This window comes from Amblyraja radiata, chromosome 17 (assembly GCF_010909765.2).
Source record: "Amblyraja radiata isolate CabotCenter1 chromosome 17, sAmbRad1.1.pri, whole genome shotgun sequence".
Taxonomy (NCBI): domain Eukaryota; kingdom Metazoa; phylum Chordata; class Chondrichthyes; order Rajiformes; family Rajidae; genus Amblyraja; species Amblyraja radiata.
The window spans coordinates 10,690,208-10,717,874 of NC_045972.1; the positions used below are offsets into that span (position 1 = coordinate 10,690,208).

Genomic DNA, 27,667 nt, shown 5'->3' on the forward strand with positions numbered 1-27,667 from the left:
AATAAATTCTACCGGGTATGTGGTGCTTTATACACTCGTAACAAGCTTCTGGATGTTAACTTATTATCCTCCATGTTTATGATATGTTTTGTTTAATTTAGAGATACAGCGTGGAAACAGTCCCTTCGGCCCACCGAGCTCGCACCGACCAGCAATCCCCACACATTAACACTATTCTACACACACAAGGGACAATTTACACATGCACCAAGCCAATTAATCTACAAATCTGTACGTCTTTGGAGTGTGGGAGGCATCTGAAAATCTTGGAGAAAACTCACATAGGTCATGGGGAAAACATACAAACTCTGTACAGACAGCACCTGTAGATGGGATCGAATCCGGGTCTCCAGCGCTGCAAATCTACCGCTGTGCCACCGTGCCGCCCTTATGCTTATGCACTGAAGCTGCTAGTTGCACATGAGTGATGCTAATTGGCACAATTTTCTGAATCCATTGGGAAATATTTTCGTTCACATTAAGGTAACAAAATATGGATCGGGTGACCAATTTTTCAGGGGAACTTCATTCAGTCCACAAAGCTAATTCTAAGCTTTTAGTTGTTTGCCATTTTTATTTTCCATCCTACTTACTCTGAAATCAATAATTTCAGATAGTTATCCTTTCCAGTCTTATACCTGACATTTCAAACAATAGAAGACACAAAGTGCTGGGTCAGGCACATGGATAGGTGACATCTCGGGTCGGTAATTGGAATCCTTCTTGAGTGATTGGAGGGGGGGTGTGGCAGCGACAAAGCGTGGCAGGTAATAGGTGAACACAGGCGAGAAGGATTTTACACTGAAAAGACACAAAGTGCTACAGTGGGCCGAAGTGCCTATTTCTGCGCGGTTTCTCTAAACTAAACTAAACTAAAGTAAACAGTGTAAGTATAGATGGTAGGTAGACAAAAATGCTGGAGAAACTCAGCGGGTGAAGCAACATCTATGGAGCGAAGGAATAGGTGACGTTTCGGGTCGAGGCCCTTCTATAGATGGTATGTAAAGATGGTAAGTAAATTGCACAGCTGACTTCCTCCAGCAGTTCATTTTGTTGTGCTAGAAACCGGCATTTGCTGTGTTTTACATCTTAATAGATTGTAAATAGTTTTATTAATTACTGTGGTACTCCACTAGTTACATCATGTCACCCTGCAAAGGACCCATTTATTCCAACACTGTATGTTCTATTAGTTTGCTAATTTGTGCTATTATGTTATCCCAAATGCAATATTTTACCAGTAATTTTTGTACTTTGTTGGAAATCTAAAATTGCCACATAAGCAGGTCACCCTTTATAAAGTTCTACTTTATTCAACCTCAATGTGCACTAATAATTTCATGAAGCACCATTTCCCTTTCATGTTGAGTCTGCTTGACAGTATTATGATTTTCTAAATATTCTACTCTTACTTTAATAATGGATACCAGCATTTTCCAAATGTCAGAAGTCAGGATAACGTGCCTGGAATTTCTGGAATTCTATCTCCCTCCTTCTTTAAATAGACATTTTATTTGTAATTTACCAGACACCTGGAATATTTCTGGAACATTTACTGAATCTAGGAAATTTGATAAATGAAACGAATGCATCCACACTTACTTAGTCCACTACTTTTAAGACCTTAGCATGTAGGCCATCAAGTTCAAATCCCTTTTCCGTAATGATGATTGATACTAGTTCATCCCTTCCCTTTGCCCTCAGATTTTCTATTATTATTCAGATTCTTGTGCTGTCTCCCACAATGTAGATACAAAATATCTGTTCAATGTCTCTGCCATTGCCTTATTTCCTAAAATATGGGTAAGGACACAGCTGGTCCACAAGTTAAAGTGCTAAATTGGGGCAAGGACAATTTTGATCTTAGTAGACCGGAACTTGCAAAAGTTGATTGAAGTAGGTGGTTTGCGGTCAAAGGGTCACCCAGAAAGTGTGATATTTTCAAAAGCATGACAGGGGTGTTCAAGATAGACATGTTGCTGTTAGGTTGAAGGACAAGACAGATCGCTGTAAGGAACCCTGGATGACGAAAGAAATCGAGGCTCTCAAGTTGAAAAAGGAGGCACGACTCAGGTACAGGCATTTTGGATCAAGTGTATCCCTGGAGCAGTATATGGGATTGAGGAAGCTATTGGAGGGAATTCCTCGGCACAGGATTTACTCACATTTAGAAGAGTATGGGACAATTAGTGATAGTCAACATGGCCTTGTCAGCATGGGAGGTCATGTCTGAGAGCTGAGGAGCCATCAAAGATGATCGATGAGGATAGGGCAGTGGATGTTGTCTATATGGATTTTAGTAAAGCATTTGATAATGTCCCTCATGTTATGCTGACCTAGAAGATTAAGATGCGTGGGATACCGGTGACTTGGTCATTTGTATTCAGAACTGGCTTACTCATAGAAGACAGTGGCTAAGGTGGAAGGGCACTATTCGGCTGGGAATGAGCAACATGTGAGATCTGTGATGGGACCTCTGTTGTGATAGATTATAAATGACCTGGGTGTAAATACAGATAAAGATGGCGTCGCGTGCACAACGCGAGGCTCTGCGTCTCCACAGTTTTTGCAAGTTAGTAATTTTCTGGTTAATAGTTACAGTAGTTTTCGCTCGGAACAGTCGAGCGAAGACTTCGTATGGCCGTCAAGAACCACTGGATCTCGGTCTTCTCTGTACAACCAGTACACTAGGCGACTTCCAACTACCGCCGGAGATCACCAGGACACCGCGGTCTAGTGTGCTAGCTCCTCCGACACGAAGTGCCCGGAGGCGGCGCAGAGACCGCAAACAAAGACGTGGGAAGCGGGGAGGCTATCGGGCTAGGCTAAAGCTAAACCCTCACCAGCCAGCTCTGCCCAGCATTTTCCTCGCCAATGTTCGATCCCTGGTGAATAAAATCGATGAACTACGGCTGCGGATCACCTCACATAAACGGATCGCTGACTGCAACGCCATGGTCTTTACTGAAACATGGCTTAACGACAACATCCCGGACAACGCCATCGAGCTGGATGGGCGCACTGTCTTCAGGGCCGACAGAACAGTGGAGGACTCCGATAAGACCAAGGGCGGCGGGCTGTGCATTTATGTGAACAATTCATGGTGTACGGACGTTGTTATGATTGGTAGTCACTGCTCTGCTGACCTGGAATACCTGATGATAAAGTGCAGGCCCTTCTATCTGCCCAGAGAATTTACATCGATTGTTATCACTGCAGTCTATGTACCTCCGGACGCTAATGCCAGGCTAGCAATGGAAGAGCTGCAAGCTGCTATCAGCAAACAACTAACTGCACACCCAGAGGGGGCTTTTATTTTAACCACTCCAACCTTAAAACTGTACTCCCCAGGTTCCATCAACATGTCTCCTGTCCAACCAGAGGAGACAATATTCTGGATTTAGTATACACTAATATTACTGAAGTCTACAAAGCCCTCCCCTTCCCCCACCTGGGACAGTCTGACCACCTCTCTCTGTTCCTGCTCCCCAAATACACACCTCTCATCAGACGTGTGAAACCAACCGTGGGGACAGTGAAGGTTTGGCCTGAAGGGGCTGTCTCTGTACCACAGGAACAGTTTCAGCAAACAGACTGGAGTCTGTTTGCCACTCAGGCCACCTTTGACTCCCAAGTGGACATTAACACATACACCTCATCCGTTTTGGACTACATCAAATTCTGCACCGACAACGTCACAACCCACAAACAAATAAAGACCTTCCCTAATCAGAAGCCGTGGATGAGCAGAGAGGTCAGACACTTGCTGAAGGCTCGCGATGCCGCTTTTAGATCCGGCGACGCTGAGGGATACAGCTCATCCAGGGCCAACCTGAAAAAGGGAATCAGGAGCGCAAAACTCAAACACAAACGGCAGATCGAGGAGCATTTTCAAAACAACTCCGACCCCAGACGCATGTGGCAAGGCATCAAGTCCAATGCCGACTACAATAAAGTTAACACCCCCCCCCAAGACAACGCCTCCCTTCCTGATGAGCTAAACTACTTCTATGCTCGTTTTGACTGGGACAACGAAACACCAGCCATCAAAGCTGCCCCACCCCCGAATGAACAACCCCTCAGTCTCTCCACCTCTGCTGTACAAGGCACACTGAGCAAAGTGAATGAGCACAAAGCTGCCAGCCCCGACGGCATCCCCGGGCGTGTGCTCAGGGCATGTGCTGGACAACTATCCCTGGTCTTCACTGACATTTTCAATCTGTCACTGGCCCAGGGTGTCGTCCCTACTTGCCTCAAGACATCAACCATTGTGCCAGTGCCCAAACAGTCAGCTTCAGGGAGTCTCAACGACTTCCGCCCAGTGGCACTCACCCCCGTCATCGCGAAGTGCTTTGAGCGGCTGATCTTGGCTCACCTCAAAGCCAGCCTCCCCCCCAACACTGGACCCCCATCAGTTTGCCTACTGGCCCAACAGGTCTACAGAGGATGCCATATCTGCGGCCCTACACTCTGCCCTGACCCACCTGGACAACAACAACTCCTACATCAGGTTGTTGTTCATCGACTTCAGCTCCGCATTTAACACTGTCATCCCCGCCAGCTTGATCACCAAACTCAGCGGACTTGGCATCTCCACCTCCCTCTGCAACTGGACACTGGATTTCCTCATCAACAGACCACAGTCTGTTAGGATCAACAACCTCACCTCCTCCACTCTAACACTGAACACCAGCGTGCCACAGGGCTGTGTGCTCAGCCCTCTCCTCTACTCCCTCTTCACCCATGACTGCTTCCCTAAGTATGGCTCCAACACCATCATAAAATGTGCCGATGACACCACGGTGGTAGGACTGATCAGCGACAACAACGAATCAGCCTATAGGGAGGAGGTCCAGAACCTGGCAGCCTGGTGAATCAATAATAACCTCGTCCTCAACTCAAAGAAGACAAAGGAAATCATTGTTGACTTCAGGAAGACCAGAGGTGGCAGACATACCCCCATCCACATAAACGGGTCTGAGGTGGAGCGCGTCTCCAACTACAAATTCCTCGGGGTACACATCTCAGAGGATCTGTCCTGGTCCCTCAATACCACCAAACTGATCAAAAAGGCGCAGCAGCGCCTTTACTTTCTGAGGAGGTTTAAGAAAGCTCACCTGTCCCCCCAGATCCTGTCCAACTTCTACCGCTGTACCATCGAAAGCATCCTGACCACCTGCTTCACGGTATGGTACAGCAGCTGCACCACAGCTGACAGGAAGGCACTGCAACGGGTGGTGAAAACCGCTTAGCACATCATCGGTGCCCCGCTCCCTGCCATGGATGCCCTCCACCGCAAACGGTGTCTGAGACGGGCCGGGAAAATCATCAAGGACCCCTCTCACCCTAACCATGGACTATTTGCCCTCCTCCCATCAGGGAGGCGGTACAGGAGCCTCAGGTCTCGCACAAGCAGGCTGAGGAACAGCTTTTTCAATAACACCATTTACACTGCTGAACTCACAGTCCCGTAGCTAGCTATCTTTAGACTCTCCCATTTGTATACATTTATTTGCCTATGTACCAGTTTAATTCATCCACAGTCCACACATTGTTAACCAGTACTTTTATTTCTACTATCTTGCACTATGACCAGACGCTAAACTGCATTTCGTTGTACCTGTACTCGTATTTGTGCAATGACAATAAAGTTGAATTGAATTGAATTGAATTGAATTGAATAATACCTAAATTGGTGGAGTTTCAGACAGTGAGAGAAGGCCGTCACAGTTTACAGTGGGATACAGATCATCTGTAGAAATTGTTGGAGAAATGGAAGGTGGAGTGTGAGATGTTTCACTTGGGGAGGTCGAGTGTAAGGGGAAAGAGTACAGTTAATGGCAATAACCTTAACAGTTTAGGAAAGAACAGCAGATGCTGGTTTAAATCGAAGGTAGACATAAAATGCTGGAGTAACTCAGCGGGACTGGCAGCATCTCTGGAGAGAAGGAATGGGTGATGTTTCGGGTCGAGACCCTTCTTCAGACTGTAATGATGTACAGAGGGATCTTGGGTGCAAGTCCTTAATTTCCTTAAAGTGGCAACACAAGTAGATAGAATGGTAAAGAAGATGTATGGTATGTTTGCATTCCAGTATAATTGATTGAGTACACAATGTCACGTTGCGGCTTTATTGGACTTTGGTTAGGCCGCATTTGTAGTATTTTGTGCAGTTCTGATTGCCCTATTACAGGAATGATATGGAGGCTTTGGAGAGGGTGCAAGTGCGATTTACCAGAATGCTGCCTATATTCGAGGGTGTGACATAAGGAAAGGTTGGACAAACTTGATTGATGTCTCCAGAACATCAAAGGTTGAGGGGAGACGATAGAAGTATATAAAATTGTGATAGGCATAGAAAGAGTAAACTATAGAACCTTTCTCCCAGGGTGGAAATGTCAAGGACTAGAAAGTATAGTTTTAAGATGAGGGGGCAACGCTTAAAGGAGATGCACAGGGCAAGATGTTTTACACAGAGTGATGGGTGCCTAGAATATGTTGCCAGGGATGTGGTGGAGGTAGTAGCATTTCAGGCTTTGAGATAGGCACGTGGCTATGCAAGGAATGGAGGGAAATTGATCATTGGCAGGTAGAGGAGATTAGGTTAATCATCATCATATTTGGCATGGACATTGTGGGCCGAAGGCCCTGTTCCTGTGCTGTACTGTTCTATGTCGAGAGAGAATAGGGCTCCTCAGAAATCAAAGTGGTCATCGACATGTGGAGCTGCAGGAATGAGTAAGGTCCTCAATGAGTATTTTTCCAAGTTTTACTGTGAAGAAAAACATGAAGATTAGGGAAGTTGGGCCAGTCAATGGAAATGTCCTGAGGACAGTCTGTATTACATTTAGGAGGTGCTGGACATCCTAAGACATATGAAGTTAGATAAATCTCCCAGGAAGAATCAGATATATCCAAGAATTTTGTGGGAAGGCAGAGAAAAAATTGCAAGAGTCCCGGCTGAGAAATATAAATCATTGTTAGACACGGGTGAGGTGTTGGAAGACTAGAGGGTGGCTCATGTTGTGCCTCTGTTTAAGAGGAGCTGCAAATAAAAGCCTGGGAACCATGGACTTGTGAGCCTGTCATTTGTGGAAGGAATGTTACTGGAGAGGATTCTGAGGGATAAGATATACATGCATTTGGAAAGACTGGGTTTGATCAGGGATATTCAGAATGCAAGGCCTTTGAAAACATTGCATGTAGTAGGCTGCTCTGGAAGGTCAGGTCATATGGGAATGCTAGCCAACTGGATACAGAATAGGCTTCATGGTAGGAAGCAAAGGGTGAAGGTGGTAGGTTGTCTTTCAGACTTGAGTCCTGTGACTAGTGGTGGGTCTCAGGTATCGGTGCTGGGCCCATTTGTGGTTTATATCTACGATTTAGATGAGAATGTACAAGGCATGATTAGTAAGTTTGCATATGACACTAAAAGAGGTGGTATTATTGACAGTGAAGATAGTTATCAAAAATTACCTCGTTAGGATCTTGTTCAGCTGGGCAACTGGACTGAATGGAGTTTAATGCAGATAAGTGTGAGGTATTGCATTCTGGGAAGTCAAACCAGGGAAGGACCTTCACAATGAATGGTCAGGCTCTGGGGAGTGTTGTAGCGCAGAGGGATCTAGGGATGCAGGTACATTGTTCCCTGAAATTGGCATTCCAGGTAGATAGGGTAGTAAAGAAGGCCTTTGGTTCATTGGCCTTTTCAGTCAGATTATTGAGTATAGAAGTCAGGATGTAATGTTGCAGTTGTATAAGATGTTGGTGAGACCGCATTCGAGTACTGTGTTCAGTTTTAGTCATCCTGCTATAGGATACTGGAAGGGTGTCATTAAGCTTGAAGGAGCGCGGAGAAGATTTCCAGGAATGGTTCCAGGACCAGGGCCTGGGCTAAAGGGAGAAGTTGGGCAAACTGTGACTTCATATCTTGGAGCGCTGGAGTCTAAGGGGTGATCTTATAGAGGTGTATAAAATCATAAGGGGAATTTATAGGGTGAATGCACAAAGCCTTTTATCCAGGATACTGGAGTCGAAAACCAGAGGCCATAGGTTTAAATTGAGAGGCGAACTTGAGGGGAACTGTTTCACTCAGAGAGTGATGGGCTGAGCAGTCAGAGGAGGTAGTACAACAACAACAACATTTAAAAGATACTTGGACAGGTACATTGATAGAAAAGGTTTAGGGGGATAAGGGCCAAATGTGGACAATGGGACTAGCCAGAAGGTTGGTCTTAGTTGGAGTGGACTGAAGGGCCAGTTTCCATGCTGTATAATCCTAAATTTAATCAAATTACAGCCAAGACTCTTCAAAAAAACCATGCTGTTTCAGTCGCATCCCCTTCAGATTCATTTGTCTTTCAGAATGTTTTCCCAACAAATTCCCTCACGTTTGATCCCAACTGCCATTTTTGAGAAAATGTACCAGATTTGTTGTGCTCCAGTGATTTGATGCCTCTTCTGCAGCCAGGGAAGATTCTAGATTTTCTGTCAGACTCCAGCAATTTCCTTCATGGTTTTGTCTTTCATTGTAGCTTAGGATGCATTCCAAGCCCTGGGGATTTAGCCACCTTTAGACATCCAATGCCTCCTCCTTTCAGTGGTAATTTATTAGAATCGTGGAGAGATATAGCACAGATACAGGCCCTTTGGCCCATAAAATACTGACTATCCAGCACCCATTTTACACCAATCCTACATTAATACTATTTTTTAATTCACCCTACAACTCTCCCCTATCCCACTCATCTACACACTACTGACAATTTACAGTGCCCAGTAACTCATCTTTGGGATATGGGAGGAAACTGGAGCATACCGAGGATACGAGTGAAAGGCCTGGATAGAGTGGATATGGAGACGATGTTTCCACTAGTGGGAGAGTCTAGGACCTGAGGTCATAGCCTCAGAATAAAAGGGCGTTCCTTTAGAAAGGAGATAAGAAGGAATTTCTTTGGTCAGATGGTGTGAATCTGCGGAATTCATTGCCACAGAAGGCTATGGAGGCCAAGTCAATGGATATTTTAAAGGCAGAGATAGATTCTTGATTAGTACAGGTGTCAGGGGTTATGGGGAGAGGGCAGAAAAATAGGGTTTAAAGGGAAGGATAGATCAGCTATGATTGAATGGCGGAATAGACAATGAGCCTAATTCTGCTCTTATAACTTATGAACTTATGGCACCCAACCAGTCACGTTGAGAATGTGCAACTCTGGACCAGCAGCACTGAGGTCAAGATTGAACCTGGGTCTCTGATGTTGTGAGGCAGTGGCTCTACCAGCTGAATCTCCACCCTCCCCTTCCCTGAATTCCACATATTATGTTAAATTACTCTTCAATAAGTTGTTTTCCAGGCCCCCACTCCCTCATCTTTACCATGCATGTCCACCTCCAACCCTCACTAGGAAGGTCATAAAGCCCTCCGTTTCTTCCTTGACCGCAGAACCAGCCAATTTCCGTCTACGAATACTCTCCTCCGCCTAGCAGAGCTGACCCTTACCCTCAACAACTTCTCCATCGACTCCTCCCACTTCCTCCAAATCCAAGGCGTAGCAATGGGCACTCGCATGGGCCCCAGCTATGCCTGTCTCTTTGCAGGGTACATCGAACAATCACTGTTCCAGGCGTACACTGGCCCTATCCCCGTACTCTACCTCCGCTACACTGACGACTGCATCGGTGCTGCCTCCTACACCCATGCAGAACACTGACTTCATCAACTTCACAACTAATTTCTATCCTGCACTCAAATTCACTTGGACCATCTCCGACATCTCCCTAACGTTTCTGGATCTCACCGTCTCCATAACAGGAGACAAACTATTGACTGACATCTACTACAAACCTACTGACTCCCATAGCTACACATAACTGGACTACACTTCTTCCCACCCTGCTTCCCGTGAAGACTATCCCCTACTCCCAATTCCTCGTCTACGGCGCATCTGCGCCCAGAATAAGGATTTCCATGCTACATCATTGGACATGTCCTCATTATTTAGGAAACAGTGGCTCCCCTCTACCACTATAGATGAGGCTCTCACTAGGGTATCCTCGATATCATGCAGCTCCACTCTTGCTCCGCTCTTGCTCCACCTCCCCCCATTCGCAAAAGGGGCAGAGTCCCTCTTGTCCTCACCTTCCACTCCAGCCATCGCATACAGCACATAATCCTCCAACACTTTCGCCACCTCCAACGGGATCCTGTGTTGTACTTCCGGTGGCGCTGGTGCCAGCAGCCTCCACCTACAGCCCGGTATCTTTTTGTTTTTTTGTTTATTTAGTTATGTAAAAGTGTGTTTTTTTGTGTTTTTTTTGTGTTTTGATGTGGGGGAAGAGGGTACGGTGTGGGGGATACCGTCCTTCAGCCGCTTCCTGGTGAAGACGCGACTATTATTCGAGTCGCGTCCTCGCCCCCTCCCCCCCCCCCCCCCCCCAGCGGCCTACCTACTGGATTGGCGTGGCCTTTCCTGCCGGGATCGACCAGAGCTCCAGCAGCGGCGGGACAGCGCTGCAACATCGCGGGGCTGGCGATGCCTTACCGGGGATCGCCATTTGGAGCCCGGAGTGCTGGACCTGCGGCACCGACATCCTGGAGCTGCGGTTTGCGGAGCTCCCAACGCGGGCGGCGCTGATGAACAGCGCGGGGTCCTGCGACTCTGCCCGGCTCGGCCTGCGGACTCGGGAGCTGCGGACTCGGGAGCTGCGGACTCGGGAGCTGCGGACTCGGGCGCTGCGGACTCCAGCTGCGGGAGGCGGCTGATCAGGAGGTCCGGGCCGCTGAGGAGGAGGATGTTCACCGTCGGGGTTCGGCGTCGGCGTTCCACCAGCCCGGCGTGAGGGCCTGAACATCGGGCCACCCGGGGCGGCGACTGCGGGTGCTAGGAAGGCCTCGACCACGAGTGAACATCTGGGAAGAACGGAGGGGAGGCTGGCTGGACTATGGTGCCTTCCTCACCTTGGTGCCACTGTGTTATGTTGTGTCGTGGACTTTCAGTGTTTGTGCTTTTTTAAAAATTCTATTTTATTTTTAATATGTTTTATTATTTATTATTATTTATTTATTTGTATTTTTATGATACTGCCTGTAAGGGAAATTCATTTCGTTGTCTCTAACTGAGACAATGACAATAAATTTGAATACAATACAATCCCACTACTGATCACATCTTCCCATCTCTATCCCATTCTGCTTTCCGCAGAGATCGTTCCCTCCGCAACTCCCAGGTCAACTCGTCCCTTCCAACCCAAACCACCCCCTCCCCAGGTACTTTCCCCTGCAGTCGCAGGACATGCAACACATGTCCCTTTACCTCTCCCCTCGACTCCATCCAAGGACCCCGACAGTCTTTCCTGGTGAGGCAGAGGTTCACCTGCACCTCCTCTAACCTCATCTACTGTAGCCGCTGTTCCAGGTGTCAACTTCTGTACATCGGCGAGACCAAGCGCAGGCTCGGCGATCGTATCGCTGAAACCCCCGCTCAATCTACTTTAACTTACCTGATCTCCTGGTTGCTCAGCACTTTAATTCCCCATCCCATTCCCAATCTGACCTTTCTGTCCTGGGCCTCCTCCATTGTCAGAGTGAGGCCAGCTGTTATTGGATGAACAGCACCTCATATTTCGCTTGGGTAACTTACACCCCAGCGGTATGAACATTGACTTCTCTAACTTCAAATAGCCCTTGCTTTCTCTCTCTCTCCATCCCCTCCCCTTCCCATTTCTCCCACCAGTCTTACTGTCTCCAACTACATTCTATCTCTGTCCCGCCCACTCCCCTGCCATCAGTTTGAAGAAGGGCCTCGATCCGAAACGTCACCCATTCCTTCTCTCCAGAGATGCTGCCTGTTCCGCTGAGTTAGTCCAGCTTTTTGTGTCTGCCTTACCTATCTATCTTCTATACATAACTAAACCTCTGATCTTGTGCTCTTCCGGTTTGTGCGGTTTCCTATTTGCGCAAAGACGGCATGCCATAGCGCTACGATTTTTTGCTAGCTCACTCACCGTTCTCCTGTGCTGCAAGTGCATCAAGTTTTGTTTCGATCGGTGGCATATTGTAAAAGTTAGCGAGGTTTAAAAATCTTAAAAACTGCACGTGCGCAGATTAGTCTCCTCTCCAGTCAGGAGATTGGTCTCCTCTCCTGTCAGTCACCAGGGACGGCGACACCCCTTCCGGCGCACCATCGCTGCACTGATTGGCCGGCTCTTCTGTCACAATAAATCTGAAGGAGCGGAGCGAGCAGAGTGCGGAGCGGCTGGATCCCGCGAGATCCTGGGAAGTGAGGAGGGAGAGTGGGGGGCTTGAGGGAGCCGGGCGCTGGTGGGCTGGGGCTGGGGGCTGGTGGGGCCAGGACCGGGACTGGGTGCTGGTGGGGCCGGGGCCGGGTGCATCACCCCACAGCTCCAGCCCCTTCCCTTCTGGTTCCCCTCGCTGGCTCCTGCCGAACTTCCCCGTGAACCACCCTCTCCCCCATGGCTCTTCCCGTCTTTTCTCCGAGCTCTCTCTCCCCCCCACACCCCCCTCCCTCGCCTACACACCCCTCCATTGCCCACACCCCCCCTTCCCCTTACACCCCCCTCCCCTAGTCCCTCCTTCCCACCCCTCCCCTCCCTCCCCCCCCCCCCTTCCTCCCCCCCACCCCCCCCAACCCTCCTTCCTCTGCCCAACCCCTCCCCCCCCACACATCCCCTCCCTCCCCCACACCCCCCCCTCCCTCCCCCGCACCCCCCCTCCCTCCCCCACACCCCCCTCCCTCCCCCACACCCCCCTTCCCCCCACACACTCACTCCCCCCTACACCCCCCCCTCCCCACAGCCCCCTCCCCCGCCATGTTTGCCTTCTATTTTCTATACAGTTCTGGTTCGCAGAACATTTTGAAATTGCGTTTCAAAATATTTGTCAGTACAGGTGCACAACCTTTTATCCGAAAGCCTTGGGACCAGACACTTTTCGTAATTCAGAATTTGTCGGTCTTCGGAATGGAAATTTTTTAGCGTAGATTTTAATGGCTGGCTCAGTGGTAGAGTGCTCGGCTCATATCCGCAAGGTCGCGAGTTTGCGCCTTGATCCCGGCAGTAAACTCGGTCGCGTGTTTGAGTCTTCAATGTAGTTTTTTCTTGCAGAATAAATGTTTGTATGAAATGCAGTGTAGGAGAGGTGTACTGACTGTGTGGGCAGAACTTTGGAAGTGATTGCCCACCAGTCTAAAAAGCCGCTGTGTCTCCCTGTCCCTGGGATAGCAGGGGGCGATCAAACAGCACAATACCCCCCTCCCCCTCCAACTCCAGAGGAATCCGCTCCCTGATGGGCCGCTACGGCGACAAGTGGCAGTTTGCCCACAGCCCGAGCTGCGCCCCCTCATCCGCCACCCCAAGAACAAGACGTACCTTGCACACCATCAGCTTCTGCCCCTACGTGTTCCTCTGGAGTTGGAGCGGGGCTGGGCTGGAGTTGCTGCTGGCCGTGGGTCTCTGGGAACTCCGTGCTTGCAGTGGGCCTGGGGGTCGGTGTCCCGTTGGTCCTGACGTCTCCGGCCACCCCCCTGGACTGGAGCTGAGACTGGAAACTGTACCGCCCTTGCCCCCTCCCTCTGCAACTGCAAACAACCCCACTCTCCTGCAAGGGCGGTACAATTCCCGGAGGATGGCAGGTGGCCGGAGACGTCAAGACCAACAGGAACTCGCTCCCCGATGGGCCCCTACGACGCCCCGAGCTGCGCCCCGTCATCCGCAACCCAGGTTCCTCTGTAGTTGGAGCGGGACTGGGCTGGGCTGCTGTTGGCTGTGGGTCTCTGGGATCTCCGTGCTTGCAGTGGGCCTGGGGGTCGGTGTCCCGATGAGGGGGCGCAGCTCGGGGTACGGCTTCTGGTGGTCCTGACGTCTCCGGCCAGTTTGCAGTTTTCCTCTGGAGTTGGAACGGGGCTGGGCTGCTGCTGGCTGTGGGTCTCTGGGATCTCCGTGCTTGCAGTGGGCCTGGGGGTCGGTGTCCCGTTGGTTCTGCTGCAATCGCCGACGTGAAGACAGTGCAAAGCCCCCGCGCCGGTGCAATGGGCGGGGAGCTGGAGAGGGGAGGGAAGGGGTCACACACATGGCCGGGAAGCAGAGGGGTGTAGGTGGGGTGAAACTGAAGCGAGCGACAATCTGCTGCTGCCTGCCCGCTGAGTTAAAAAGTTCCCACGCAAGGCTCACGAAACACTGTGTATCGTGAGTCTACCGTGGGAACTTTTTAACTCAGCGGGCAGGCAGCAGCATATTGTCAATTATTAACCCTCCCGCGCAATATACCCTCACCTTCTCTTTTATGAATGGGGATTTAGTTCCCCTTTCTTCGAGGACCGACCGGAGGTTCCGCTGTCACCTCTGCGGGCCGCCCTCGGTGAACGTTTTCAAGGACCTTTCTTCAAGGACCGAAAAAATGTCCGCTATTCGGAGGTTTTCGTTATTTGGATCTTCGGATAAAAGGTTGTGCACCTGTACCACTATAAGGCACTTTGGAAACCACCTCTTCTATGTTATTCAGTTTAGTTTAGTTTAAAGATACAGCATGGAAACAGGCCCTTAGGCCCAGCAAGTCCACGTCGACCAGCGATCGCTGCACACTTACACTATCTTACACACAATAATTTAATATGTAAAATCATCAGCATCATTTTGATCTGGAAGTAAATACACTCATTTTGATTATTTATCTCCTTGGGTAATTTTTCAGTTGTCGAATAGTTAATACTCAACAAGGTCCAAACCAGTAAACATCTACCTTTTTTCAAACCTTTCCAGACTCCTGTTGCAGTGCTCAGAGAACTATCGTACCCAGATCAATAGTCTATTAGTGCTTTCCTCCACATTACATTGCTCTTTACTACACTTGATTTATTCAATAAAATTATCAAATTGAGAAAATATGACTGAAAGACAACCGAATTTAAAAACTGATGAACCTTGTTCATTCGTCCATGATGTTCTCAATTCCATTGCCTATGAATAGACCAATAATTTCCAGATGTCGTTCTGGGTACAGTAATATCAAAAGATAATTAAACTTAAGGCCTTTCTGCCCACCACAATCCACCTTTCAAGAAAAGGACAATAAAAAAAATGTCTTTAAAAAAATCTTAATTGTTACCAGAATTATAAAAGAATCAAGGGTATTGGTCACATGTGCTCTAAGAAGGCAGAAGTCTAAAAATATAAACCTATGATAATTTTCAAAGAAAAAAATATCTGTTCTCAGTGACCACAATTAATTCCACTTGTAGTCAACTCACTACACGTCCAGAATGTTATTATGATACAATTTTTTCTCTCCAATAAAGATTGCAATACTTTTTATTACCTCAATTTTCAGTAGACTATTGGCTCTGAAGGACATAATTTGGTTCTCTTGCGTACTGTGAGGACTTCCAAGCTGTGAACACAAATAAATATATTGTGATGTGAACTGCCAGTGCTTTCAAGCATAATTTAACGTAGAGCTTTGGGGGATATGTTTTAAACGTACGTGTCAGGCTAGGCACTAGGCTTACTTTTCAGCAATCAGCCATATTTGCAGCAGCACAATGTTTCAGAGCTTCTAAATAAATTGAACATTAATTATAAATAATTAAGAAATTATTGGACAGCAAATTGATCTAGATTATCTATTTTTTAATCATCCTTTATAATACCAATAGTGTAAAATATATGATGGAAGCTTTTACATCTCCAGCAATGTTTAAGTCAATAGGTTTAAATGACTTTTGTCAATTTTCCTACATTCGATGAGTGTTATGCCATTATCACCATAAATAAAAATATATCTAAGCTTGATCAATATTGTCAATTTGCACAGCATAACAATTTTACTTTGAATTTTGGATATATAGCTGAAAATCCTATCAAGACAAATGAAAAAATATTTGACCAGTATATTCAAATAAATGTAAATTATACTTTAATGTAGCAATAATTAGAAATGTCCCTTCTTTAGTAAAGGGGTGAGAAATTACCTATCACATTACAGACCTGTAAAGTCTTTTATTAACTTAGATAATCAGAAACATAATTCAACATATTACAGGAATAAAGAATATTTTGATGGTCATGAGTTTCTAGCAAACCATTTCTTTAGTTTAGTTTAAAGATAAAGCATGAAAACAGATTCCTCGCACCAACAAGTCCACACCGACCATCGATCAACCGCATACCCTAGTTCTATATTATCCCACTTTTTCATCCACTCCCCGCACATTAGGGGCAATTTACAGAGGACAATTAACCTACAAACCCGTGCGGTCACAGGGAGAAAGTGTAAACTCTACATGGACATCACCTGAAGTCAGGATTGAACCTATAGTAGGTCTCTGGTGCTCCGAGGCAGCAGCTCTGCCTGCTGCACCATTGTGGTGAAAGATTCAACAACAAATGTTCCCAAGCCATTAAATCGAACAAAATATTGGGAAGCATTATGTTATGTAATAATCCAAATTAATTATTTTAATTGAGGTAAAATGCTGCAAATACTGGAAAACTGAAACAAAACTGGAAAAATGCTAGAAAAACGTGAGGTCAGGCAGCATTTTTGGAGAGGTGAGAAAAAGACACAAAGTGCTGGAATAACTCAGCGGGTCAGGTAGCATCTCTAGAGAACGTGGATAGGTGATGTTTCAGATTGGGACCTTTCTTTAGACTTCACTTTGGAGAGGGAAACAGTTTTAGGTCAGGATCTCCATCAGAATAGGAAAGTGTGAAAATAAGCATATTTTGAAATGTAGAAAGAGGTAGTATGGAGAGAGGATGATTGGGTGGTGCCATGCCATGGTGATATAAATGCATTAAACGCCAGTGAGTTAGAAAAGCAACAAAAGTAAATGATCGAATTGTGAGAGAGACAGATATGATCAATTCTGCTAGTGTATAATGATATCCATCTGAGACATTAAAAAAAATCGGTTTAAAAAAAAAAATTAAAAAAAAATCGGAATTTTTAAAATCAAGTTTCCACTTTGGAAACGGCCAGTTCTCTGTTCTCCCGTCCCTAACACCAGACTCCACTGCGGCAGAGCCCGCTCCCCTCACCTCCCCCCGCCGCCGGGGCCCAAGCCATCTTCCCCCCAAACCACCCCCGCTGACCCGACGCCACCCCCGCTGGGCTCATGCCACCCCCGCTGGGCCCACGCCATCCTCGCTGACCCCCGCTGGGCCCACGCCACCCCCGCTGGGCCCACGCCACCCCCGCTGGGTCCACGCCACCCCCGCTGGGCCCACGCCACCCCCGCTGGGTCCACGCCACCCTCGCTGACCCCCGCTGGGTCTACACCACCCCCGCTGGGCCCACGCCACCCCTGCTGGGCCCACGCCACCCCTGCTGGGCCCATGCCACCCCCGCTGACCCCCACTGGGTCCACGCCACCCTCGCTGACCCACGCTGGGCACACGCCTCCCCCGCTGGGCCTACGCCACCCTCGCTGACCCCCGCTGGGTCCACGCCACCCTCGCTGACCCCCGCTGGGCCCACGCCACCCCCGCTGGGCCCCTGCCACCTTCATCCCCTCCGCCTGCTGGGCCCGCGCCACCTTCATCTTCGCCCCCCCCGCAAGAAAGAGGGGGGGATGTGAGAGGGGGGAGGGGGAGAGAGAGAGGAGAAGGGAGAGGAGAGAGAGATGGGGGAGGGGAGAGGGAAAGGGGGATTATCTTGAGTGAGATTGCAAAATTAAGGTAGGTTTTAGAGCTATTATATTTCCTCCTCCATATGAATAATATTAAACAATATCAAATAATATCAAACAATTGGAACTTTCTTTTCCTTGATAACAATCTGAAAAATATGAATTCCATAGTTTGTGACATAAATACACATTTTAATGGGATCATTATATACAGATGTAACATTTCCATTTTGAGATCGGGGGAAGGGGGGGGGGTTGGGGGCTGGGGGCAAATATGCATCAAGCCGATAGCCTAATCGTTAAAGAGTCAAAAGATAGCCTAATCGATAAAGAGCTGAGAAGAGGAATCAGAGCTGCCAAGGAAAGGTACTCTGAGAAGTTGAGGAGCAAGTTCTCAGCTAATGACTCTTCTTCAGTTTGGAAGGGCATGCAAGAAATCACCAGCTATAAGAGGAAAGCCCCCCACTCTTTGGACAATCATCAGCTGACGAACGACCTGAATGAGTCTCAGCCTATTTCCCTGACTGAAATTGTCTTAAAGTTCCTTATTGTTTTTGCCTCCATTGCTTGGTGAATCAATGTTTCAATATTAGTTCCATGAATGCAGATTAACTGATGAAAATCCAATTATTTCTTTAACCTGGAATTTTATTGTAAAATGTATAGTTTTGTCTTATCTCCTTATAGTTAGACTTTCAAAAAATATGCTTTTAATCTAAATATTTGTACCTATTCTAATTAATTTCCCGCAGTTAATTACCACATATTTAGTCAAATTATATTGTGTCTTTCTGTCCATCTTTTTGTTCATTTCTTCCCAAAATGTTTTCTCATAATTGGTCAGTTTCAATACTTTACATCAACAATGGCATATGAGTGGATTAGAATAGGAACAATCATTGAGAAATGTAAATACAACATTGAGAATTTTAATTTCATACTCAATAGAGGTGAACTGGTGAAACTGTGACCGTAACCTGCACCAATAGAGGGTGTGATTGAAACTGGAGTACAACATGATGAAGTAATATTGAATAGTGATTAGACCGGCTTAGTTTCAGAAGCAATTATGGTGAGATGGAGGCAGATATGGGGAATGATTTGGAGCTAGAGGGGCAATTTTGGAAGTCAACATTCTTTGTGAAAATGATTATGGGTGTCCAGAAATTCCAGCGTGGAATTACATCAATGCATTGGAGACATAACCAGTTTGTAAGCTGGGAAACTGCTGAGATGTCACTGGCATAAACGCTGGCTGGCTGGCCAGAAGCATTGGAAAGGAATCACACCAACATCCGAGGAGGTGTATTATCTATATAAAATAAAATATTCGATACTATTTAAATGTTCATATTTAATGTTCCTATTCTAATCCACTAATATGCCATTGTTGATGTAAAGTATTGAAACTGGCCAATTATGAGAAAACATTTGTGAAGAGATGAACAAAAAGATCAAGTGAGTTTATTGTCAGGTGTCTCTGTATAGGACAATGAAATTCTTGCTTTGCTTCAGCACACAGAACATAGTAGGCATTTACTACAAAACAGACGTGTGTCCATATACCATAATATAAATATATACACACATGAATAAATAAACTGATAAAGTGCAAATAACAGAAAATGGGTTATTAATAATCAGAGTTTTGTCCGAGCCAGGTTTAATAGCCTGATGGCTGTGGGGAAGTAGCTATTCCTGAACCTGGTTGTTACAGTCTTCAGGCTCCTGTACCTTCTACCTGAAGGTAGCAGGGAGATGAGTGTGTGACCAAAGGTACACAAAATTGCTGGAGGAACTCAGCGGGTGCAGCAGCATATATGGAGCGAAGGAAATAGGCGACGTTTCGGGCCGAAACCCTTCTTCAGACTCTTTTTTTGGAGGGCAGGGGGGATCACAGAAGGTGTGCAGTTAGAGAGGAGGTTGTGAAACTGTCTCCGGAGAGAGGAGGAGAACTTCTTCAAAGTAGGCATACCTGAGTGTGTGACCAGGATGGTGCGGGTCTTTGATGATACTGCCAGCCTTTTTGAGGCAGCGACTGCGATAAATCCCCTCGATGGAAGGAAGGTCAGAGCCGATGATGGACTGGGCAGTGTTTACTACTTTTTGTAGTCTTTTCCTCTCCAGGGCGCTCAAATTGCCGAACCAAGCCACGATGCAACCGGTCAGCATGCTCTCTACTGTGCACCTGTAGAAGTTAGAGAGAGTCTTCCTTGACAAACCGACTCTCCGTAATCTTCTCAGGAAGTAGAGGCGCTGATGAGCTTTCTTGATAATTGCATTAGTGTTCTCGGACCAGGAAAGATCTTCAGAGATGTGCACGCCCAGGAATTTGAAGCTCTTGACCCTTTCTTGACAATTTCAACCATTGATATAAATGGGGCTGTGGGTCCCCCTCCTACTCCTTCCAAAGTCCACAATCAGTTCCTTGGTTTTGCTGGTGTTGAGGGCCAGGTTATTGTGCTGGCACCATATGGACAGTTGCTCGATCTCTCTTCTATACTGACTCATCCCCATCAGTGATACGCCCCACAACAGTGGTGTCGTCAGCGAACTTGATGATGGAGTTTGCACTGTGACTGGCAACGCAGTCATGAGTATAGAGTGAGTACAGCAGGGGGCTGAGCACGCAGCCTTGAGGTGCTCCCGTGCTGATTGTTATCGAGGCTGACACATTTCCACCAATACGAACAGACTGTGGTCTGTGAATGAGGAAGTCGAGGATCCAATTGCAGAGGGATGCGCAGAGACCCAGTTCTGCGAGTTTGGTAACCAGCTTGGAGGGGATGATTGTGTTAAATGCCGAGCAGTAATCGATGAATAACAGCCTGACATATGAGTTTTTGTTGTCCAAGTGGCCCAGAGCAGAGTGGAGGGCCAGCGAGATCGCATCCACCGTTGATCTGTTGTGGCGGTAAGCGAACTGCAGTGGATCCAGGTTTTTGTCGAGGTAGGAGTTGATTTGCTCCATGATCAACCTCTCAAAGCACTTCATCACCACCGGCGTTAGTGCCACTGGTCGATAGTCATTGAGCACGTCACCTTACTGTTCTTGGGCACTGGTATAATTGATGCCCTTTTAAAGCAGGTGGGGACCTCAGACGTCAGAAGTGAGAGGTTGAAAATGTCCGTAAAAACTCCAGCCAGTTGGTCCGCACAGGTTTTTAGAACACGACCGGGTATACCATCAGGTCCAGGTGCTTTTCGGGGGTTCACCCCTCTGAAGGATTTCCTGACGTCGGCCTCTGTGATTGAGACTGAAATGCCATCACAGCGAATGGGGGATCGGGAAGGCACATCAGTATTCTCCCTATCAAAGCGTGCGTAAAACGCATTGAGCTCGTCAGGGAGTGATGTTTCGCCGACATTCGAGCTGCCTCCTGGTTTTGCCTTGTAGGAGGTGATTGCATTCAGGCCCCGCCACAGCTGCCGAACATCTGTCTCATCCTCCAGTTTGGAGCAGAAGTCCCTTTTGGCCTTTTTGATGGCCTTACCAAGGTCGTATCTGGACTTCATGTAGGCCACTGTATCATTGGACGTGAATGCCCTGTGTCTGGACTTCAGAAGAGTGCGGATCTCAAAGTTCATCCAAGGTTTCTGATTGGGAAACACTCGGAAGGTTTTTGTAGAAAGACACAATATAATTTCTGTCCACAAGGTTTGTGGACAGAAAGACACAATATAATTTCTGTTTACATTGTTTACTCTGTATCTGCTCATCCAAATGGAATGTTTTAGGACTTTACTAGACCAAGTGGGACCCGTTGGGTCCCGTCCTCTCAACACGTGGTTGCGGGGGGAGCGGGTAGCCTGCGGCGTCACACACACAGTAACCAACCCCTCACACACACACACACTAACTATCCCCCCCACACACACTAACTACCCCCATTGATATTATATTAATATTATTAATTCTCTCCTTTTACCCCATCCCCCACCCTATCCACTCACACATAGCCCCCTACTCCCTAGAGAGGGAGGGGGTAGAGAGAGAGGGACACAGAGACACAGAGAAGAACAGAGAGGCACAGAGAGGGACACAGAGGCACAGAGAGGGATACAGAGGCACAGAGAGGGACACAGAGGCACAGAGAGATACACAGAGAGGGACACAGAGGCACAGAGAGAGACACAGAGGCACAGAGAGGGACATAGATGCACAGAGGGGAACACAGGGGCAGAGAGGGACACAGAGGCAAAGAGAGCGGTACAGAGAGGGACACAGAGGCATGGGAGCTTGCTGTCTTTTGGAGCTGGGGTTTCCGGGTGTCCGCTGCCTTTTGGAGCTGGGATTTCTGATTTGCGGCGTCTTTTGAGCGAGCGGCCCTGCTGCGAGCTGGCGGCCCTGGGCGACGTGACTCGCAGCACGTGAACACAACGTGCAGCTATTGTGACATCATCACGTCATCAGCCAAAGCCAGAGGTTTCATTTTCCAAGTTATTTGAGATTTTTGAACATTTTGATCAATAACTTGAGAAATAATACACAAATCTTTCAGTTGAGGCAATTTCTGAATCCATGGGATAAAACTACAGGAATATGTAAAATGTTTATCGTTAGAGCATTGTTTTTTTGAGCAGATGTGATTATACACACACACACATCCAAGATCAGAGTTTTAATAGTTACTAGACCAAGTGGGACCCATTGGGACCTGTCCCATCAACGAGCGGTTGCGGCGACAGGGACTGCGGCGTCACACACACACTAACCACCCCCCACACACACACAAACTACTCCCTGCACACACACACACATTAACCACTCCCCTTGATATTATATTAATATTATTCATTGGCTCCTTTTACCCCATCCCTGCCCTATCCACTTACGTATAGGTGCGTCTAGAGAGGGAGGGGGGGATAGAGAGTGAGGGCAGAGAGAGAGGGGGCAGAGACAGAGAGTGAGAGAGGGGCAGATAAAGAGAGAGAGGGAGGGGGGGAGAGAGTGGAGGAGAGGGGGTGGAGGGGGGGAGGAGGAGGGGCAGAGGGGGGGGAGGGGGGTTGAGAGGGGAGGCAAAGGGGAGAGGGAGGGGAGGGGGGAGAGGGGTGGAGAGGACGGGGTGAGAGGGGGGAGGGGAGAAGGGGGCGAAAGGGAGGAGAGAGAGGGGGTGAGAGAGAGGGGGAGGGGAGAGAGAGGGGAGGTCCGGGCCAAGGTGGAGAGAGGGGAAGAGGCCGGGGTCGAGCCAAGAGGGGGTGAGAGAGGCGGGGGGGGGGGGGGGGGTGGGTGGTGGTGGTGTCCCGGGCCGAGCCGAGGTGGAGAGAGAGGGGGGGAGGCCCAGGCCAAGCCGAGGGGGAGAGAGAGAGAGAGGGGGGAGAGAGTGGGGGGGAGAGAGAGAGAGGGGGAGAGAGAGGGGAGAGGGAGAGAGAGGAGGGGGGGAGGCCCGGGCCGAGCTGAGGGGGTGGGAGGGGAGTAGAGAGAGGGGGGAGAGGGTGGTGGTGAGAGGGGGGGCAGAGAGAGGGGAGGTGGGAGAGACCCGAACCAAGGCGCGAGCGGGTGAGCAAGCGAGTGTCGACCATAGGAGCGCCGGTTGTATAGCCGAATTTTGACTCCAGGGGTAAATCTCTACCGGAATATGTAAAAATTTCCCGTTAGCGCATCGTTTCTTCAAGTAGATGTGATCACACACATACAAATAAATAAATACACACACACATCCAAGATCAGAATTTTATAGTTATAAGGATAAGGATAGTTAGGATGTTTCACAGAAGAGCATTTAAAGGTCCCTGAGATAATATCCTTCAAGGCATTTTATGAACTAATTTTTCCCCTTTGTTTTTAGCTTGTTGTTTGCATTGAATGTGCAAAAATATTTCAGCATCATAACTATAATTACTTAACTTTTATATATACTATTTATTTTCTATAGAATGGCTTCTCCCTACACTGGGTCTTACAGAGTCTGAAATATTTGTTCACAATTGATGACCTATTGTAGATGTTGCTTTCATATATTTGTTGGTGTAATCAAGTGGCAGATAACCTTCGCCACACAGGCCCAATATAGCCACAGTGGGTTATTGGGTATTTCAAATAATCTTCAATCCATTTGTTGACATTAATTTATGTTGTTAATATTTGAAGCCCATTGAAGTTTTTAGCTGGGCCACTTGAGCTGGCATCCTATTCCACCAATTTGGTATTTAAAATAATAATTTTCCTTTTGTTGTTAACATAAATATATTTAAGTATTTTTTACATTTCGCAAACCACGTGGATGCAATTTGTAAAAGTCTTTCAGGTTTATACACTTCGATCACAACATTGTCCCATTATATTCATTTTAGGAGTGATAAGACCCAGGTAGTTGATAGAATAAAGTGCAGTACAGCACTGGAACAGGCTCTTCAGCCAACTATATCTGTGCCGAACATGTTGTCATGCTGTGCCCTCTAGCTGTTGAAATTTACACCCTGGGAAAAAGGTTATGACTGTCTACCCTATCTATGTCTCTCATCATTTCAAACACTTCCGTGGCATCTCTCCTCCACCTTCAACGCTCCATAGAAAACAATCCAAGTTTTGTCCAACCTCTCCTTATAGCTCTCTAGTCTAGACAGCATTCTGGTAAATCTTTCTGTGCTCTCTTCAAAGCCTCTGCATCCCTCCTATAATGGGACGACTTGAACTGCACATAATACTCCAAAAGGACTGCACACAATACACTTGAGGATCTATCCTTATCATTGTATTCTCTAATTTATGAGATCAAACAAAAATTTATTTGCATGCAGCAAGGTGGTGTGGCGGTAGAGCTACTGCCTTACAGTGCCAGAGACCTGGGTTCGAACCTGACTATGGGTGCTTGTCTGTATGGAGTTTTCACCTTCTCCCCGTTTCCTGCGTGGGTTTTCTCCGAGATCTTCGGTTTCTTCCCACATTTCAAATATGTACAGGTTTGTAGGTTAATTGGTTTGGTTATAAATGTAAAATTGTCCATAGTATGTGTAGGATAGGGTTAATGTACGGAAATCCCTGATTGGTGCGGACTTAGTGAGCCGAAGGCCCTGTTTCTGCTCCGTATTTCTAAACTAAGCTAAGCTAAGCTAAACAAACACACCTTTTCTGAAATCAGTCTAGAAATGCATTTATAATCTCTGGCTATAAGAATACTGTACTAAACCTGTTTAAAATGACCAAGACAAAAACAGAGAATGTCAGATGAACTTAACACATGTGGCAGCAACCGTAGCGAGAGAAACAGAGCCTTCAGGTCAAAGACACTTCAGCAGAATTGGAGAAAGGAAAGCACCGGGATGCTTTGTTGCAGTGGTAAGTGACGGGAGAAGGAATGCCACTTTTAGAAATATAAATGAGTAAATATTTGAAGCACAAGAAGATGCAGGATTAAGAGTGGAGATGTTTATTCTGTGGCATATATCATTGTGTTTCTGTGCTTATTTGATTACAATGTGAATCACCTCTCTTAATATTTTGTTTCATATAATAACGCACACTGTTCAAGCTCGATTGCAACTTTTATGTTCAGTGATCCAATGATTCAAGGATGATCTCTAGCACAGATTTATCCAAGTCCTGAGATGATTCAAGCATCCAGTCGTGGAACCACAAACATATGTGCAGAACAATAACCCAGACACGGCAATACCGTAGGATTTTTTAATGGTTAAAGACACCACATAACAGCTGTACATTGATTTTATTTTAGGTTCCCTTGTGGATCTGAATACCAGGATTTCCAATGTTTGTTAATATTGTTGGCTGGAGCCTAGAAGTATACCGTGTGTGGACGTGGCGTCGAAGGACGAAAAGCCGAAGCAAAGAAGTGGAAGACAAATAACCGAACGGAAACAAAGCCGAAAAGTCAAATAACCGAAAGCGTACGAAGCCGAAAAGCCAATTAACCGAAAGGGCGGGACGCTTTCCCGAGGGATGCGCTCCTTCGGTCGCTTACAACTTGGTGCTCGGGTTCAGAGTGTCCAGTCACCTATGGCTTGTGTGGGAAAATGACCCCCACCCTCCTGTCTCCACCGCCAGTGATGTGATGGATGCGGGGGCTGGACCAATCGCTGACAAGTCCCGCTCCGCCCGGCGACGTCATGTCCGTTATTTGACTTTTAGGCAGAGTGGCCTTTCAGTGAGTTGGCTTGTAGGTGACGCAGCCTTTCGGTGAGTTGGCAATTCGGCATAGCGGCCTTTCGGTTAGTTGGCTTTTAGGCGTCCCGCACTTTCGGTTAGTTGGCTTTTCGGCATCGGTTCTGTTCGGTTATTTGGCTTCCACTTCTTTGCTTCCGCTTCTCGTCCTTCTACGCCACGTCCGGGTACCAAAGGGTACTGCTACACACTCTTGATTGTCTACCTGTCTACTATGATGACGGCTCTTTCCATCATTATGGATAATGCAGATCCCAGTGTGCCTCTAATCCTAGAAGATCTCACCAAAGTAGTGACAACAGTACATCGCTATTATATACAATTATGTATCAGAATGCAGTCCCAAGCAACTCTTCCAAATAAATGAAAGGAGCATAATGATTCTAGTTAATCAATTGGCTCTTGGAAATGAAATCAGTTCTGATTGATGTCACAAAAATAGAGAATCAAATGTTTCAGATAACACAGTACTTCAACTCATTGTTATAAGTATTGAATGGTTGATTCTTGGAAGCTATTATGATCTGGAGACTCAGTCCCAGAGATTTCAATCTGTCTAACTCAATAGATAAGTAATTAGTCTTAGTTTAGTCAAGGAGCATTTCCAGGAATCCTAGAAGATTGTGTAACTAATTTTAGATTTTATTTCAAAGTCACTTGAGTGACTACGGGAAGAAGCCTGCCAGCCCGCATGCGCGTCAATATGTCTAGCGCATGGCGCGAGTCGGAGCAGTTTTCGCACTGCTCTGCAAGGTAAGTCAATTTTCTCCGGACTGCTCTATAGCATGCCCAAGGTAGCTATGGAGGCGGCCGGGGGTTTAGGCTGCCGTGGAAGATCCACTGGAGCTAGAGTAAGTAGTAATTTGCACCGCAGTTTGAGCTCTCCAACGGGAGCAGGCAGCTGAAATTGTAGGGCTTCATTGCGGCTGTTACCGTTATAGGTTGCACGGCAGCAGACGGCCCAAATGGGAGTCCTCAGAAGACCATGGATCTCCTTTACACTGGACACCAACCAGCTGGAGAAACAATAAGCTTTGGTGGGCATCTCTCAATGATGGAGAAAATCCAAAGCATTGACAATGGTGTGCAGGTTGTTTTGATTCCACCACCAGACTGGCTGAAGTGATCAATGCCCAAAGCAATAGTATGAAGGATTTGTATAACAACAAAACCATACAATCTAGCATGAGGTGGTTCCTTCAGCTTCTGAGCTCATGCACAGCTTCTCAGAGATATCATGAACTTCCTTCCCTGATCAAAAGCATTATGGACAAGTTTGATGGTATGAAAGAAGCTTCAGAGGAGTTGTGTCACAGAATGTAGAACAGTACAATAACACACCACTCTACAAGCAAAAGCTAGAGAGAACTGTTGCCAAGTGAATCACTGGATACTGCAGTGATGGCAGGGTGATAAGAGATTGCTTCCAGAGTGTCAGAAAAAATGAATCAGGACCATAACCAAGTACTCAAAGAATATGGAACAGTGCTGCGCAGAGTCTGTGATGAACACAATACCAAGTTAAACTATTTCTTACTGCCAGGTTAAGTGATTACAGCTGTCGGCATCAGAGCTCCATACGGGAGCTGGTAGCCAGGTCTTTCTCACTGCAGGAGATTTCCAGCAGCAGGTGAGTTTTTAAAATAGCCACTTAGGTAGCTCAGCCTGCCGTAGCACCAAACAATTTTAACAAAGTTACTGCTACAGCTATACTGCAGCAGCATATAGCGTATGCTTTATCTTGGACGGTTATAATAGAGTTGGCATTTATAACAGTTGCTATAACAGTTGCTACAGGGTCACGTTTGTGACTATCATAGCCGATAGCATTCTAAAGTCAGGTTTAATTCTTTGGCAATATTACAAATATGTCTTATCATGCCAATTAAGTTTATGTTTTAAA

At 47.0% G+C, this 27,667-nt stretch overlaps 1 protein-coding gene across 3 annotated transcripts in view; it reads right to left on the minus strand.

Annotated features, from left to right (window-relative positions):
* Positions 1-27,667, minus strand: part of pmfbp1 (polyamine modulated factor 1 binding protein 1) — a 578,164-nt gene that overhangs the window by 342,647 nt on the left and 207,850 nt on the right. For all 3 annotated transcript variants that reach the window (XM_033035745.1, XM_033035744.1, XM_033035743.1), the window contains one exon: positions 15,332-15,403. In XM_033035745.1, coding sequence (XP_032891636.1) covers positions 15,332-15,403 — 72 coding nt within the window. The remainder of the gene's footprint in view (positions 1-15,331; positions 15,404-27,667) is intronic.